The sequence below is a fragment of the Rutilus rutilus genome, assembly GCF_951802725.1.
Source record: "Rutilus rutilus genome assembly, chromosome: 23".
Taxonomy (NCBI): Eukaryota; Metazoa; Chordata; class Actinopteri; order Cypriniformes; family Leuciscidae; genus Rutilus; species Rutilus rutilus.
The window spans coordinates 26,332,039-26,351,125 of record NC_140233.1 but is presented as its reverse complement, the minus strand read 5'-3'; the positions used below and the strand labels follow the sequence as shown (position 1 = coordinate 26,351,125).

General features: G+C 39.4%; 1 protein-coding gene across 1 annotated transcript; it reads right to left on the bottom strand.

Moving 5' to 3' along the window:
- Positions 1–237: 237 nt before the first annotated feature.
- LOC311283334 (fibulin-7) lies at positions 238–17,735 on the bottom strand. The gene is made up of 7 exons (XM_084397685.1): positions 17,663–17,735; positions 8,223–8,373; positions 7,960–8,133; positions 5,794–5,964; positions 3,827–3,964; positions 2,362–2,497; positions 238–1,035 (listed from the first exon to the last, which is right to left on the bottom strand). Exons 1-7 carry the CDS (start codon positions 17,723–17,725, stop codon positions 675–677), a joined length of 1,194 nt encoding a protein of 397 aa, XP_084253811.1. The 5' UTR covers positions 17,726–17,735; the 3' UTR covers positions 238–674.
- Between the last annotated feature and the right edge of the window lie 1,352 nt (positions 17,736–19,087).

Sequence of the window (19,087 nt, the reverse complement as noted above, 5' to 3'; positions counted from 1 at the left end):
GAGATCATAAGTCTCATGAAAAGACTGAAATATTTGAGGAAATGATCTTTAGTAGTAAGACAATATTTTCTTTATTTTGTAAAAATATGTAGTGAAGCAATTGTTTCAATGTCATGTGGTGCAACTCTCTAAAAAAAAACTTAGTGACAAAAAAGAAATGTTTTGTCTTAATGTTTTCAAAAACTGTTTTTAAAAATAATACACATTCATAGTATATTTTTTTATTACTTTTTATTTGATGTTACAACACAATTAAAGTCAGTAAATGCTTTTCTTGAAAACTGTTTTTTAAACCCATAAAACCAACTTGAAATCATTTCTAAAAAACTGACATTTCAAACTAAATTTTAATAGATTTGTCGTTTTATTATTGTCTTCGACTACCTTATTTGTCCCAGAAATATTTTTTATATGAAATGAAGTAATTTTTCCACATTTCAAAATGACAGGTCACTGTCTTAATTATCTTCAACATGCATAAATATTTCGGTCCAAATGGAAGGTTTTTGTTTCCTATTCTGAGGGCTTAAATTACTCCGACCACTCGTAAGTTTTCTTTTGTCCTGGTAAATTGGCACCTCAGGAATAGTATAATAGTGCCTCTATCTCTCCTCGGCAGGGACGGTCCCCAGTATCTCGCCTGTGAATGATTTCACAGCACTGTCTTCTGCGTCTCAGAAGCTGTATGGTGACACAAAGAGAGTGACTTTGGTGACGTATCGCCCCAGCAGCTCCTTTCTTTCCATTTCGCTCATCTCGATGTCGACCTCTAGCGTGGCGGGACCCTGGACGGGCTTCACCAGCACCAACTGCCCCGTCTGTCTGCCGGCGCGCTGGACGCTGAAGTGCTGGACTCCCCGTGGCCGCAGCAGGCCGAAGCGCAGCTCGTCGCCCAGGACTCGGGCCGCGGACAAGCGGAAGAGCACGGTGGGCACCGATATGTTGGACACCATCGCCATGAAGTGGAAGTTAATGGAGACCGGGGCCTGCAGACAGGAGTGGTCTCCTTGGACACACGGGTTACGGTCACAGCGCCTGGGCGGAGGAAGAGGAACCAGAGAGAGGCGGTGGGAAGCCAGACCAAACTTTAGCCTGAAATTATGTCTTGGAAATATAGCAAGTCGATCGGCACAGAGCAGTAAATCCAGAAATATGGACAAATGTGGATAAACTAATTATAACTTAGGGGAAAACTATTGTTTTTGCAACAATGCTAAGAACATGTTTCCCATCTGTTGCTTTATAAACCAATATACCAACCAAACCCATTTAGCTACGCCAATTCGATTTTCAAATCTGTCAGTATGAAGAGCTAGCATAGCTAAGAGTTTGAGTTTACATGTTTGTGTTGTTTTTCGGTCTTAAAGGAGAACTCCGGTCAATTTTAACATTGAGCTCATTTTTTTGTACATTTGGAGTGCTGTCAATACAGAGAGCAACGACAAAAATCGGTGTTGCCTACACCGAGTTATCCTCTTTTTAAAATTTGCACCCTGTTGACTTCAATGGGGCAAGTTTTAAACCTGCTTTTAGCCTCTTAACATCCTTGATGTGTCATTACAAGTGCACAGGTCATGTGAGTGATTCCTTCAGAGTGAACACGGTGAATCTGACTGCAGTAGATGTGAAAGATATTAATAAAAATGATGTTTATTCAGCCAGCGAACATACCTGTATTTACATCCTGTTTTCGGTCGAAGTCCATAGTAATCGATTGTCGAGTTCACGCGCATTGGTTTAGTACTTGCCCCATTGAAGTCAACAGGGTGCAATTTTTAAAAAGAGGATAACCCGGTGTAGGCAACACCAATTTTTGTCGTTGTTCTCTGTACTGACAGCACTCCAAATGTACAAAAAAATGAGCTCAATGTTAAAATTGACCGGAGTAAAGTTCTCCTTTAATGCAGCCTTCGGATTAATTGTTTGGCTCCCTCTTTATATTAAGTGGCTTTATGTTCTATGTACTTATTGTGTTCATGTTGTATTGTAAAACACTTGTGCTGCTATTGTTGAGGTGTGATACGGGTAAGGTTAGGGACCGGTGTGGTGGTATGGGTGGGTTAATGTGTAAGGGAAGGGTCAACAGTGTCATTATAAATGTAATTACATTAATTACAGCTGTAATTACATGCAGGTATTTTTAAAATATAAGTACAATGTAAAAACATATATACACAATAAGTCCATTATATCATATTACTAATTTCCATGTTAGTATACAGTAGTTAAAACCACTGAATATAAAGTGGGACCATTGTTGGTCATGACCGTTTGTTTTGGTGAGTTCTCCAGCCAGCTCTTGAACACGCTCACCCTGAGATCAGGGCTAATCTGAGAGACGCTGGCGGTGCTGTAACTTACAGCGCTGAGGTTTTGATGTATGTGGCGTTGCGGAAGCGAGGACAGTCCACCGGCTCACAGCGATGACCTCCGTATGTGTTCACACACACCTGCTCCCTGCTGCAGTTATGGCTCGCCCTCACACACTCGTCAATGTCTACACGAAGCACAAACAACTTTTTATTTAAAAGGTTCCTTTTAACTACTATGAAAATATTAGAGTTCACTTTGCCCATTTTTAAGTTAGTTGGCTCGTATCTTGGTCAATCTAGATTTGTTCTAAATCACCACCTTTTGGGCAAAATCTACGGCCACATTGTATTCCCAGCATGCCCTGTAAAAACTTCAGCGGCTGCATTCAAGTCCACTTTTTTTATGCCCTTCCCTCCCCAACTTTCCTCAGTCTCGTTCACTCAGATAAACGCCATTGCTTGCGTTGCGTGAGCGCCCACTACTAGCAGAACCCTTGCAATGTGTTTCATTGAATGGTCTCAGCCCTTGATCACTTGTGGGTAAATTAAGTGTGACTCTGCGAGTTGCTGTTGTGACGCCACAACAGTTTTGCACTGTGGTCTATGATCTCCCTGAAGTGTACGTATTGAGTAGACTTGCTTCTTTGGTCAAAATCGAGTCCTAATAAACTTCCCTCGCCCACTTGACGAAGTTGAACGCACTTCAAAATGGCGACGGGGATCCAGCCGAGAAGTGCTCAGGGAAGTTCACCAGTGCATGTCTAAAAGTGGAGTTAAACACAGCGAAAGAAACCCATCCAAGACAGCAGACGTGTGAGAAAATCCTATAGTTTAATCAAAAAACGTTGATTAAATATAATCATTCAATATAATTAAATTACTGTTGCCTTCAGTATTTAGTTTTAGTTTATTTTCTCCATAAAGATTTCTTTAAAAAAAACCTAAGATGAATCGCATTACAAACTTTTTCGAAGCAGAAAAAAAAAATCAAAGCCTTAAATGAAAATGCAGAAAAAATAGAAAACTACTGCAATTTTATGCAACTTTAAGTTTAAAAACAGTATTTTTTTCAATTTGTATAATTTTTTTCTCAGTGTAGATAAACAAGCATATAAGTAGTTTGCAAGTTTAGGGAGACATATTTTGCCATGATTTGCGCTTCCATGTTAACGGTATCTCCTCTGATTGGTGGATCTTTCTCTGGGATTATGGGTAATGTAGTTATCCACAGGGAATTTGGCATATACATTATTTTTGTTACCTCTGAAACAATTCTCTATGGAGACGAGTGGGGTTTTCGCCTCCTGCTGTGAATCCCCAGTGTTTCAAGAGGAGTGTTGTGTATGTGGCGTGTAGAACTGATGTAGAGCGTTACAAATCACTCCCTCACTGAGGAACGTTGTGTTTCGGATGCTGCCCTAGAAAGCAGCGCACTAGATAATGAAACAGAGCCTCTGTCGTAGTGTAAGATGATTATACAGGAGCAGATAATGCAGGTCTGGTGATGAACGCACCATGGCAGCTCCTGCTATCGCGGCCCAGGCGGTATCCGGCCGGACACTGGCACCGGAAACTTCCAGGTGTGTTCACACAGGTGTGCAGACACAGGCGGCCAGGTGGAGTTAGGCGGAAGAGCTCGCATTCGTCAATGTCTGAAATACACACACACACACACACACACACACACACACACACACACACACACACACACACACACAGTGCTGCTTTAGGTCAGACGTCGCTGCTGTCATTTAAGTCCTGATACGACTGCTGTGGCATTTGCGTCTGAAAACTGTTTAAAAATGAAACTCATTAATCATACATCAAACCTACCATGCTGTATTAATTTCTGTTCTGTTTCATTTCATACATGATCACACTGAATAATGTAGCATTTTAAAAATACATTTAATTGAACATTGGCTGACATGCTCTTTTATCACTGGCATTAAGAGCCAGTAACAACACTGGAATAAGCTGACTTTCATGGCAGGTATTATAGAAGCAAAAATGATATAAATGTATAAAAATCGAATTTATATATATATATATATATATATATATATATATATATATATTCACTTGCGAGTTGTAAGACTAACGACGAGAAACGGTCAAGCTGAAGTCTGGTCTTCCACTGATCATCATCAACATTTCTTCTCCTGCTGACTCTCGTGATGTACATACTCTGTGTAATACTGGATACAGTAGGAGTTATTTTTCTGTGGCAAAGAAAATAACCATTCTGAGTTGATAGATGATCAATACTTTATTTCATTCTTGTGAAGGGTGATGATATCTTTTCTTAACTTTTTGGACCATTCTTTTGACTTAGCCATATTTCTATCTTGCAGTTAAACGTGACACTCAACAAATCTAGCAGGTTCAGATATTTCATGTGTTCTAGCTCAAGCACACCTGGTGCAACTAATGAAGCCCTTGATTAGTGAGACAACACCTGGGCTGCGTTCAGCCCCGACAAAACGTTGCACAACGTTTTTTAAACAGAAACGGTGATGCGTTGAACACACTGTTCTGATGACGCAAGAGTTGCAACTATGGCAGCTGAGAAGGCCATTCTTTGTGTTCTTTGTGAAGAATTCTCGGAGCCTGATGAAGTCGGTATAAATATGTTTAATACTACAAAATATGCCCGATGTTACAGTTACTGCACTTGCCACCCAGAACAAAAGAGAACATCCCAATCGAGTGAAGGGATTGCTGAAACTGAAGCACACATCTTACCTAATTCAGACTAAAACACATCTATTTAGCCTCACATACTGACTTTATTTGTAGTTCATACTGTTTTAATACCCTGTATTTTCTTTCTCATTTTTAGGAAAAGCACTTAATTACCATTGTTTATTTCTATACCAAATTTCATACACTTGCAATGAAGCTAAAAATATAAACAACTCCATCATTATGTTGATATCCTATATTTTTACAATAAAACCTACGACAAACATGTCTTCTAATATCCTCAGTTGTTGCATCGAACACATAAATTACTTTCCTTGAACCCATTGTGCGAGTTCACTTTAATAGCGTGTGCTTTATATACAGTACATGTTGCTGCTGATTGGACTGCAGTTCTGACACACCCACCAAACAAGAGAAGACGTATCTCAAACCCCATTGCACGCCATTTCCAGGACACATGACGTTCAACCCGGACACCGTAGCAAAACGTTGCGCACCGTTTTGAACTTGAACGTGCCCCTGTTTTGCAGATTTGTGCTGTTCTGATGGACTCTATTCAGGGGGTTGAATAATTTTGAGACTGCAGAAGTCATTAAAAGTTGCATTTTCAGTTAAATTTGGGGAAACCACTTGAAACATTTGTTGTGTTGAGCTATTTCAATTACTTGTGTTTGATTTGTTCATTGCAAACAGTCTGTAATGTTTGCCAATAAACCTGATTTGCAATGAATAATTTTGATAACAACAGTATACATGCAGTGTGTGTGTGTGTCACCTGTGCACAGTGTGTTGTTGTGGCTGGAGATGCTGAACCCCGGCTCACAGCTGCAGTGACTGGAGCCCAGAAACTGGATGCAGTGCGACGGCCTCTCAGACGCTGATAGAGCAGTGTATCCGTCAGCGGATCCATCAGTGTATCCATCAGTGTTTACAGGGGCGTCCACAACTGAGACCACACAAGCAGAACACGCTCATACACTGACCTTTGACCTTATCGACTTCTGTCAGAGTAGACACCACATTTAATATGACAGCAAGGTCCCGATGGAAGTAAAGTCCATTCAGTGTGTCATACTGCTGTATATCTGGGTGAAACGTCAAATATGGCTTTGGTTTGAGGAAAATAGAAATGGCCCCACAGCAGCGCAACACAACACTGGATAAAAGGATTTACACACATTATCCGGCTTGTGTTTCATCAACAGGTAAAAAGTGTTGCTTTGAACTGAAGGTTTTATAAATGATTTACACAAAAAATGCTCAGCTTGTGTTTAATGAATGATTCTTAAATTGTTTTAAATGTGCACATGCAAAAGATTTTATGACTAATTTATTCATGAAACAAAAGAGGAAGTGTAAGCGTGTGTAAAGTATAAATTGTTGTTAAATTGAATGTAAATTATGCAAGAGGTTTTACGAAGGATTTGCACTAATTTGTTTGGCTCGTGTTGAACAAATAAGGCGTTAACTGTTCTACTGAATTGAATGCAAACATTTATGCAAAAGATTTAATAATAATTTATCTTGTGTTTCATGAATGATGCATACATTGTTACACTTGACAACTAATGCCAAAGGCTTTATGAAGGAATTACACAGATTTTTTTGCTCATGTTTTATTAACAAGTTATTTATTCTTGCAATTAATTCAATATTTGTGCGAAACATTTTACAAAGAATTTTCACTATTTTGCTCAGCTACTGCTTCATAAATTAAGTGTATTTTTTTTTTTGTTTTGTTTATTTGAACACAACAATTTATGAAATTATTTTTTGGCTTGATTTCATGAATAAGCCATAAATTGGTACATTAAACTGAAAGCAACAATATAAATAAGGTTTTTCAGATTTGTTCTGCTTGTTGCACTGGATTGACACCAAGAGGTTCACAAACAATTTACACTGAACATTCGTTCAACTTATATTTCTGAAGTCTAAACCAAGGCTTTTCAATCTTCAGATGCCACTGATATGATATGAAATATGACCAAGGCAGTTATATGATTTCATGTACAAAGACCCATATATTACTGTGGAAAATTAATATTACAAATGTGTAAAATATTTAGTTTCTATGACATTTCTACTCAGTGCAGTGCTGAACTCTTGTATATTAACTTTTTATATTTGTTTTTGTTTATTTTCTTAACATTTAGTTTAGTTTTGTCCAATTTATTTATTTTATTTAGTTACACGAAACTGTATTTATTTGTAATCATTTTGTATTTATTTTAATCAAATGTTTTGATTTATTTAGTTATTTCTATATTTAGATAAAATGTTTTTTAGTTCTCAATTTTTTGTTTGTCAAATGTTTTTATTTAAATTTTGCTTCGGTTGGACTGAGTTAGTTTTGCAGTGTTCTCAGTGTTTTCCTTCATGCTCATCTGTTGCCATGGTTTTTGATTTGCCCTCATGTGTCTCACCTGTGTCTTGTTAAATATCTCTTTAGTCCCAGTGTGTGTGTGTGTGTGTGTGTGTGTGTGTGTTGCCCTGTTTCACTTGCCAGTGTTTTGTTTTTATTTTTTACATTTTCACACTGCTTTTCTTATTTTCATTTATTGAAATCAAGTTTCATTTTAGTTTTGCCCTATTTGATTTAATTTATTTAAAGAAATTGTATTTTTATCTAATCAAATGAATTATTTAAATACAATTTTATTCATTTTAATTAAATTGTTTTTATTTAAAATTGTATTCACTTTAAACAATTTATTTTAATCTAAGATCATTTCTTTATGTACAATTTTATTTATTTTATTACAATTTTAATTTAATCAAATTTCTTTAATTATTTTTGGAAGTGGAAGTCTCTGGAACCCAGTTTGAAAACCCCTGGTCTAGACATTTATGTGTCAAACATAGGCTACATACTAAATACTGGTGTCAGAGTGGAGTATGAGTGTAAATGACAGGTAAAGTGTGTGTGCAGCAGTCGTACCCCTGCAGGACGGCTTTGCTCCGCTCCAGCTCCGGGACTCCAGGCAGACTCTGGTCTCCGGCCCCGTCCGCTCAAAGCCAGGGCTGCACACGAAGTGGACCTCGTGTCCCGACTCAAACACACTCCCGAGGACCCGGCCGTTAGCCAGCGGTTCAGGAGGAGGACAGGCTGAGACTGGGAATGAGACGAGCAGTTCCTACAGCCTGTGTTTCATGGTGTAAAGGACAGTGATCTGTGTTGGGCCGTGGCGCTGCTGACCTCACCTGTGCTGCTGTGTTTGACTGTGCTGTTCTGCAAGAGGCCCAGTTTCTTGCGGAGGCTCCGCAGACTCTGTAGGAAGGACGTCTCGTGGGCCGAGAGGAGCTTCTGCACCTGCCGAAGAGCGCTCAGAACCTCTGGACTGCTCCGACAGACCTGAGCAATCAAACACAGAAACACACAACACCATCTCACGCCACCTGTCACAACATGAGGAACAGTTAATCATTCACAATTATCATCTGTAGATGGTTTTATTAGACTTTTTATATTTTAAGACAAATATTATAATATAAATGCTAATATATATATATATATATATATATATATATATATATATATATATATATATATATATATATATATATATATATATATATATATATATACAGAGTGCATCTGGAAAGTATTCACAGCGCTTCACTTTTTCCACATTTTGTGAAGTTACAGCCTTATTCCAAAACGGATTAAATTCATTATTTTCCTCAGAATTCTATAAACAATACCCCATGATGACAACGTGAAAGAAGGTTGTTTAAAAAAAAAACTTTGCAAATTTATTACAATGAAAAAAAAAATTGCATGTACATAAGTATTCACAGCCTTTGCCATGACACTCAAAATTGAGCTCAGGTGCTGTTACCACTGATCATCCTTGAGATGTTTCTACAACTTAATTGGAGTCCACCTGTGGTAAATTCAGTTGATTGGACATGATTTGGACATGACTTGTTACGAGCCTTTTAGTCTAGGGGTGATAGGCATAGCCATAAATTATGGAGGGGGAGAGAGAGCACAGGAACTTCTTGTCTCCAGCCCCAGTAACACACATCCAGAACGAGTAAGTTGGTGTTTATTGAATCAAAAGAATATAAAATGGAAACATAAGCTTCAGGAGGGGGCAAAGGCCAGCACAACAACAAAAAGGTGTCTAACTCAGTTACCTATAACTTACCTATACATAAACAAAACAAAAAGGAAAATAAATAACAAATGAACTTTCCTATCTCCCTGACTACACATAACCAGGAGAAAAGAAGTTTCAAACAAAAGGGCACCCACCTCCCTACAAATTTCCTTAAAAGAAAATCTTAAATTCTGAACAAAGGTGTAAGTTTTCTACTAAATTCACAATTGAACCAATGATTAGCACTTGTCAGCAACAGAACACAGTAAAGTTCTCTGGAGCAGGAGAAAGAAAAAAAAAAAGTCTGTGTGGCAAGTTATAATCTGCATCCCTCTCAGCTTGCTGTGAAGTAGTGCCGGCTTTATATGCTGGTTTTCTCCTGGCTGCAGCCAATCAGTGGAGCTGAGGTGTATGGGCAGCAAATCAGCAACAGGTGAACCCAATCACCTCCATGAGAATGGTAGCAGTAGACATGGGGAAAAACAAAAACAAACGAAACCAAACACAAATCACATAGATCAATCACAAATAAAATACGTCTCAGGACATAACACCCCCACCACTAAAGTTTACAACCCACGAATTGTAAAATAGGCTACTCATAGACCTTCAATAGTAGTGCAATTCAGCCATCATTTAACCAACCCACTCAAGTCTCCACATCTGTAGTCCTAGAGAACACATCTGACACCACATTGTCTTTACCACGGATGTGCTGCAGGTAAAGATTATATTCCTGGACAATTAGGGCCCAGCGCATCAAACGTTGATTGGAGTTGGACATGCGGGAGAGAACGATCAATGGGTTATCATCAGTGTAAACATCGATAGGCATGGCACTACTTCCTAAGTAAACCTTGAAATGCTGAAGGGCTAGAAGCAAGGCGAGAGCCTCCTCAATCGTACTGTACTGTTGACACTGAGCACTTCTTTGAGAAGTAGCAGATAGGGTGGTCAATTCCACGGGAGTCCTCCTGCAACAGGATTGCTCCAGCACCGGTAGCACTGGCATCTACTTGGAGTTTGAAAGGCAGGTCAAAATTAGGGGCAGACAACACTGGGGCATGGCAAAGAAGATCTTTTGCGGTCTTAAAAGCATTATCACACTCATTACTCCACCTAAAACTCTTGGTAGTAATGAGAAGATCAGTAAGTGGTGACACAAGTGCAGATATTACAACAGAAACCCCGGTAGTACCCACTCATGCCTAAAAATCGGCGTAGATCACGCTTGTTACGGGGTGTAGGAAACTCAAGTATGGCAGCAACATTAGCCTCAACTTGCTTGACACAACCCTGGCCGACTTGTTTCCCCAGATACGTTACCACAGCTTTGCCCATCTCACATTTGGCAAGATTCAAGTTTAGGGAGGCAGCAGCCAGGCGACTGAATACTAACTCCAGAGTTTTTACATCTTCCCAGGTTTTTGAATAGATGACTACATCATCTAGGTATGCGTCACAATTCGGCAGTCCTGTCAAGACCACCTGCATAAGGCGCTGGAAGGTGGCAGGGGCATTTCTCATGCCAAAAGCTAAAACCTCATACTGTAGGAAATGTTAAGGAGTGACAAACGCATAGATCTCAGCTGCACGTGGAGTTGGGGCACTTGTCAATAACCTTTTAACAGGTCTAATTTTGTGACATATCTAGCAGAGCCTACTCTGTCAACACAGTCCTTCAACCGAGGATGAGGAAAGGAGTCAGGTTTCGTTAAGGAGTTAACCTTCCGATAGTCCGTACAGAAGCATTAGGAGCCGTCGGATTTGGGCACTAATAGACATGGCGAACTCCATGGACTCTGACTATTCACCACTAGTCCATGCTGCAGCATATACCCCACTTCAGATCTCATTATGTCACGCTTTCTGGGGTTTACTCTATAGGGATGTTGCTTGACTAGATGAGATTCACCTACATCAATGTCATGTTTTAACATTGTCGTTCTGCCAATGTTAAAGAAAAGAGTGAGGGATAGTCACGAACCAATCTAATAATCTGCTCACTCTGTTTTTTTGTCAGGTGTGCATGAAAGCTCTGTAAGTAACTCAATATGGCAGAGTTTTGAAGCTGCTTAGCTGGAACTTGTGCACCTTTTTCAAGTAGTTCATCCTCTGGCATTACACGAACAGTAGAAACAGCAACAGGTGGAACAGAGAAGGAAGCAGGTTTCTCGCCACGCACAATAAACTGCTTCAACATATTTATGTTCGCCGTGGTTAGGAGTGTGAATGACATAATTAGTGTCGCTGAGCTTTTCTTTGACTTCATATGGACCCGAAAATTTTGCTTGAAACACAGAACCCGGATCGGGTAAGAAAACAAGAACACTGTCACCCAGTTGAAAACTACGAAATTTACTTCTCTTACCATAGAGGGTCTTCATTTTTGACTGAACTGTGACCAAGTGTTCTCAAGCAATTTTGCAGGCCTTATGCAATCTCTTACGAACAGTGCTAATGTAGTCAAGTACAGTCACAGGCGAGGAGTCCTTAGCTAATAATTGCTCACTTAGCAACTTCAAAGGGCCACGCACAGTGTGGCCGAAAACAAGATCAGCTGGACTAAACCCAAGACTCTCTTGCTCTGCTTGCTATGTTTGCACAGCAAACATAAGGTACGGAAGACCCTCAGCCCAATCCTTCCCATTGGCTATGCAGTAGGAGCGCAACAATGACTTAAGGGTTTGATGAAATCTTTCGAACACGCTCTGCGATTCAGGGTGGGACGCGCTTGAGAGTTGGCGTTTAACCCCTAACTCAGCAAGGGTCTGCGCAAATGTCTTTGATGTAAACAATGATGTGCACAACACGGGACAGACCAAAGGTAGTGCAGAACTTCACCAACTCTTTAATTACTACTTGGGCTCTAATTAAGCGTAAAGGTATCGCTTCTGGCAAACGTGTTGTGGTACACATGATTGTTAAAATATATTCGTGTCCTGATTTAGGTACCGGACCCACACAATCAAAAAGGAGTCGCTCAAAAGGTTCTTGCATAACCGGTATCGGCTGCAGAGGGACAACTGGCATTTTTTTGTTGTGTTTACCAGCCAATTGACATACAGGACACGATCTACAAAAGTTGGATACATTGGATTTTAATCCCGGCCAATAAAAGTATCAGGAAACTCTGGGAAAGGTTTTTGTGACACCCAAATGTCCTAGTAGCACATATTTATGAGCCAGTTTTAACACATGCTCTCGGTAACCAGCTGGCAATACAATTTGGAGCAATTCTTGCAATCATCATGGGCTTCATGCCTCCACTTACACATGAGCACAGAATCTTCCCAAAAATAAGCTACCTTTGCATTAGACACCTGACTAAGGGGAACAGCAACTTCAATGCATTTTACCAATGAGGGGTCTAATTTCTGTGCAGCAGCCAGCTGTTCCTTACCAACTTTTAAAGGAAATGTAACTGCGCTCTCGCTGTTAGGGCGAACTTCTGGCTCTACTGGTATCTTATTACCAGTCCACAGATTCGTCATGCAACACCAAAAATGATTCAGAGAGATCCACCATGTATCTGAATATAGACGAATGAGCAAGAGTCACAATGCACGCAGGGAAAGCTGCAGGGAATTGATGTGCTAAGTCAGGTTGCTCACTCACACTAGGGTTATGGACCACAATTGGACAGGGAAAAACTTTGCCCCCTGCAAGGTCATTCCCGAGAATAATGCCCACCCCCTCGACAGGTAACTGAGAACGCACACCAAGTTTTATAGTACCTGTTACAAGATCTGTTTTCAAGTGGATATTTTGATGAGGAATGCTTCCACGCCTTACAGTCAGAAATTAAATGACTGGGATCGAGACATTAAAAGCAAGCCCGTTTATCGCTTCAGTAATTTTTACGGCGTGGCCTCGACTGGCTCTCACCTTTGCCAATGCATGAGAAAACACGTGTCGCTTCCCTATCAGATACTTCGCAAACGGAAGGGGACACACTAACACGACGTGCAGGAAGGAACACATTCCGATGCGCCAACATGAACTCATCAGCCAGAACCGCGGCATCAGAAAGGTTTGCAACTTTCTGTTCATTTAAATGGACAACAACATTTTCCCAGAATACTACTTTTGAAGTCCGCAAGAACAGCTCTTGAAGCTGATCAAGAGTCGAGTTCTTGCTGGAGAGACACCATCTCTTGAAAAGGGTTTTCTTCTCCCTTCGTGAACTTCTGTTTGGCTGTTTTCACATGTGATCTAAAATTTTGACGGTATGCCTCAGGTACCAACTCAAACGCTCTCAGAACAGCAGATTTCACTATATCATAGTCAAGAGACTGATCTATTAGTAAGGCAGAGCAAACCTCTTGTGCTTTACCAGAAAGGCTGCACTGCAATAACAGAGCCCACACGTCTTTTGGCCACCGCAATTTCGTAGCGACCTGTTCAAAGGCAACGAAATACGGATCCACTTTCGCTTCTCTAAATGGGGGCATGAGTTTAAGATACTTGCCAACATCAAAATCCGGCTCAGAAATCACATTATCATTACTCTGAGGTCCAACAGCAACAGGTGAAGTGACAGGAGATAAAGTAGAGGTGAGTCTAGAGAGAGGCATAGGAACTGGTTTTCGATTTAATTTCAGAGCACGCAAGTCTAACTGACACATTTCAATGTCCCTAACAGTTTGTGCCTCTATGGCGCAAAGCCTGATCTTCTGCCCCTCACAATCCTGTTTTTTTATAAGGAGGTCTAACTTCTTCAACTTAACAGCTAACATGGACCCACCCAGAGACCCAGCCCAGAGCCAGCCCAACCCAGCTGCTTGTTTTACTGTGAGATTTTCCCATGTGGATTGTACTGTGTCTGTGGTGTTCTTTTGACGCGCCCAAAAAAATCTATTGGACGTCTCCAATAGACCCGATTTTTCCCTAAAATCGGACAGGAGGAGCTCTAGGACTGACTCACGGGGTAAACTCGGGTTCACTGCCTCATCAGTCCGCACCCCAAAAACCCATTTGTTCAGAAGCTTTAGGAATGGAATCAGTCCAGTCCGCACCCCACAGAACCTCGAGTTTAACTCACTACTTGTGGAGTGCATGTCATGGATGTCCACTGAGACTTATGGTCTCCTATACTGACATAATAACCTCTCCCTCCTAAGTATGACCTGAACCATTTTAGGACTATCCTAGAAAGCCCCACCCAGTTTTCCATCCTGTCAAGAAGTTTGTTATGATCGACAGTGTCAAATGCAGCACTGAGGTCGAGTAGTACCAGAATTGACGTTTTGCCTGTATCACTATTTAACCGAACATCGTTTATTATATTTATGAGCGCTGTCTCTGTGCTGTGGTGTGGTCAGAAACCAGATTGAAAATTGTCAAAGTATCCGTTTGAGATTAGGAAGTTGTTCATCTTATTGAAGACAACTTTTTCAATGATCTTGCCTTTGAAAAGAAGATTTGAGATTGGTCTGTAAATGCTCAATATGTTGCTATCCAGATTGCTCTTTTTCAGGATGGGCTTGACAACTGCAGTTTTAAGGGACTTTGGAAAATCCCAGAGAGAAGTAAGGCATTTACCACTTCTAGAAGATCTGCTTCTAAGCAGTTTAACACACTTTTAAAAAAGAAGGTGGGGAGTGTGTCAAGAGCGCAGGTTGATGTTTTAAGGTGCTGTACTGTTTCTTCCAAAATTTTAACATTAATTTCTTCGAAATCAGACATAGTAAATTTCTGAGGATGTGGTTTAATCTGTCTTACCTCAGTGCCACACGAGGATGTGCTGATCGCCTTTCTGATTTTATTGATTTTCTCAGAGAAGAAGGAAGCAAACTCACTGCACTTGTTGTCTGAGAGCATTTCACTGGGAATCTGGCTTGGGGGGTTTGTCAGTCTCTCTACAGTAGCAAAAAGAGTGTGTGTGTTATTTATTTTTCTGTTTATAATATTTGAGGAGAAAGTCTGTCTAGCTTTGCCTAGTTCCATATTGAAAGCATGAAGGCTGTCTTTGTAGATGTTATAATGGACTACAAGTTTTGTCTTCCGCCACATGCGCTCTGCTTTTCTGCATTGTCTTTTCATATTTTGCACTGCTGTTGAGTTTCTCCAAGGTGCCTTTTGTCTGCCACTCTTCTTCCTGACTTTGACAGGAGCAATATCATCAATTACACTTTTAACTTTTGAGTTAAAGGACTCAAGGAGAAAATCAACAGAGTCAGCAGATATACTTGGTGTTAAGGATATAGCCTTCATAAATAGTACACTAGTGTTCTCATTTAAGCATCTCTTCTTGACAGACACAGATCTAGCTTCAGTGGCAGGAGAGATCAATATATCAAAGAATATACAGAAATGATCAGACAGCGCTACATCCTTAATAACAATCGATGAAATTAGACCCTTACTGATAAGTAAATCTAGAGTGTGTCCACGATTGTGTGTGGGTCCATGTACATGCTGAGTCAGATCAAAAGTTTTTAAAACAGTTTTGATTTATTTTGCCATATTGGTTTCTGCATTATCTATGTGAATATTATAATCCCCAGCAATAGCAAAACAGTCAATTTGTTGTTGAGGAAATTGAAATACTCTGAGGAAATTGTTGATAACAGTTCTGTAAAGTCTTCAGCAAAGGCTGGAGAGTATTTTGGAGGCCTGTAAATAATGATAAGTAAAATGTGTGGAGCACCTTTTAACACAATGCCCAGATATTCGAAAGACGGGTAATTCATCTTAAGCCATCAGCTTACTTCTCCGGAATGTAGGCTGATGGCAGTGGGAGGCTGGTCGGATTGGAAAACTGCTTTTTTTGTAGTAATCTTCCATTCACAAAAGTTTCTAGTTTTTACGTTGATGCCAAGCTGTCGATTTAGCACTGTGCTGATTTGCTGAAGAACAGTAGCTAAGCAGGCAGCAGTGGTGTTGTATGGTGCAGTGGTGCTGGCCACTCCTCAGTAAAAGGCACCTGGAGTTTGCCAAAAGGCACATGACAGCCGACCTGAAGGACTCTCAGACCATGAGCAAAAAAATTCTCTGGTCTGATGAAACAAAGATTGAGCTATTTGGCCTGAATGGTAAGCATAATGTGTGGAGGAAACCAGGCACCGCTCGTCACCTGGCCAATACCATCCCTACAGTGAAGCCTGGTGGTGGCAGCATCAGCTGTGGGGATGTTATTCAGCGGCAGGAACTGGGAGACTAGTCAGGATCGAGGGAAAGATGAATGCACCAATGTACAGAGACATCCTTGATGAAAACCTGCTCCAGAGCTCTGGACCTCAGACTGGGGCGACGGTTCCTCTTCCAGCAGGACAACGGCCCTAAGCACACAGCCAAGATAACAAAGGAGAGGCTACGGGACAACTCTGGGAATGTCCTTCAGTGGCCCAGCCAGAGCCCAGACTTCAGCCGATTGAGCATCTCTGGAGAGATCTGAAAATGGCAGTGCGCTGAAGCTCCTCATACAACCTGATGGAGCTTGAGAGGTTCTGCAAAGAAGAATGGGATAGACTGCCCAAAAATAGGTGTGCCAAGCTTGTAGCATCATACTCAAAAAGACCAAAGGCTGTAATTGGTGCCAAAGGTGCTTCAACTAAGTATTGAGCAAAGGCTGTGAACACTGATGTACATGTGATGTACATGTGATAAATTTGCAAAGATTTCAAACAAACTTCTTTCACATTGTCATTATGGGGTGTTGTTTGTAGAATTCTGAGGAAAATAATGAATTTAATCCATTTTGGAATAAGGCTGTAACATAACAAAATGTGGAAAAAATGAAATACTGTGAATACTTTCCGGATGCACTGTATATATATATATATATAGACACAATATGCACAATATGTAGGCTATGTGTTAATGTGCATTTTACAGAAGAATCCAGAGTCCGTTCCAAACAAAGTTTAAGGCTATTCTGAGCTTAATTACCCTGTCATTTGGATTGTCACTGCAAATCTGGTTAGTCTTGGACTAGATCTACTCTGTGTTTTGGGAAAATATAAGAGCCTGGTGTTAAAACCAAAGGCAAACACCACAGCGGTTTCACAGTGTGAAAAAAATATTTGCAGACTGAGCTGGAAGATGTTTTCAAGAGAGAATCATGATGTTTATGAAGAGAGCTTGACAGGAACATTGTTATGATTACTAAACTCATTCATATGCTATTGATTTAAAATGTTGAGTATTCAGCATTAGGCCCTGGAGAAGCGGAATAATATATTAATATTTTGATTAAAAGACTATCATATTTATATTCATTCTTATGTTTATATTGATATTCATAATAAAATTTTTAATATTTTAATAAAACATGTTAAAATATTATTATTAAAAACATTAAATGATGAAATATTATATAGGCCAAATATATTATAATAGATTATTATTATTATTATTATTATTATTATTAATGAATACAAATACATTAAAGACAGTGAACATTGATATATTGATATAGCCTAAGCCCAATAGAAAATCTCATGACAGCAAGTGTAAATTATTTGTAAAAAGCTTTTTTAAGATCGTTTAATGTTTCTGTTGATTTTTAGACTATATTGTTTTAAAGTCACTTACTTGCCCCTGAGATGTGAAGAGTTGGCTTGTAAAAATGATCATGAAAACAAATACCACCTTCATCCTTATAACAAAAGTCCTCAAAATCCTGAGTGAATGTCAGAAAACTCGAGATCACTGTTGTTCTTCCAGTGTAGAATAGATCCAGTGTGAGTCCTGACTGAACATCTATGCTGTCTTTGCTTGTTTTGAGAAGATGTTTTCAACCCGCCCTTCAGATCAGAGCGCGCTCACATCTGCACGCGAACGCGCGTCTGAGAGAACTCAAGCGTCAAATAGATTTGAAATCTAGATATGAAAGATATTGAATTCGATGTCGATTTAATATCTTTTCATTTGGATAAACATGGATATAGTATGTTAATTTTTTTCAAGGAAAAAAATCTAATGTTGCAAACTACATTTTTATTAAAGGTTAATTAATAACTGATTTGTAATTGCATATAAGGCTGTTTTATAATAATAATGTTATGATAATAAAAATGCAATGGTATTTGAGTAAAAATATATTGTATGTATAGTGCTTTTTTTCCTAAATGGTCTTCTCTAGATCAGGGCCAATATTCTGATTTCAGTATTAGGAGGGTATGATTTAAAAATAATAATAATAATAATAATATATTGTTTGTATACTATGAACTAAACAGATGGTTCTCGCTACCTATCAAGTCAATCCCTGAATATTGAACTGATTTCTAATAATTTTAAATAACCAGCTAATATTCATTATTTATATTCATTAAGAATATCAACAAACTTTATATTACTGTAATTTTTTAGATTAGCAATATGTGGGTAAAACATTATTTAATTAATTTTAATTTTTCAACATGTAACTATTTTTTAATTTTAAAGAAGATCTAAATTTCTGATTTTCATTCATGGAGATAATGTAGAAAATGTGCCATGCTTTAGTGGAGGATTTCTGTCACCTGGTGGAAAACAAACATTTTTAAAGTCATCCTGTAGTCAATAATTGTATTCCTTAAAACTCATCTTTTAATCACCAAATTGACAAATGTAAATGTTTTTTCCTTGAAAAAAAAAAAAAGTCTTCATGCCTCAAATGCCCCCTGAAATCAAAATGTAAGCTTTTATAGCTCTTAGGATGAATATGTTAGCCTTAATGTTATGAATAAGCTGGTGCATCCAAAACAATGACAAAATTCGCATTTAGGAGAAATAAGCATTCAAACCTTACAATCCCTCACTTCCGCTAAAATGGATTATTTTTAATGACAGCACTATTCCTTTTCTTCTGTGTGGGTCTCTGAGTGAGAACGGAGGCTCACTATTGGCCGGCATCACACACATGACCAGCGTCGGCCAATAGTGAGCCTACGTTCTGACGTACAACCCAGAAGCGCTGCGCTGTTACACTCGTGAACTCACTCGGAGAAACACAGAAGAACATGAAGAGTTGAA

Bases quoted from the DNA above. Each gene is read 5' to 3' on its own strand.
- LOC311283334 (XM_084397685.1), bottom strand. From the start codon at position 17,725: ATGAAGGTGGTATTTGTTTTCATGATCATTTTTACAAGCCAACTCTTC. The intron at 5,965-7,959 runs GTACGACTGCTG...GTGTGGTCTCAG, and splicing joins AGCAAAGCCGTCCTGCAGGG to TTGTGGACGCCCCTGTAAAC. The intron at 1,036-2,361 runs GTAAGTTACAGC...TCCTCCGCCCAG, and splicing joins TACATCAAAACCTCAGCGCT to GCGCTGTGACCGTAACCCGT.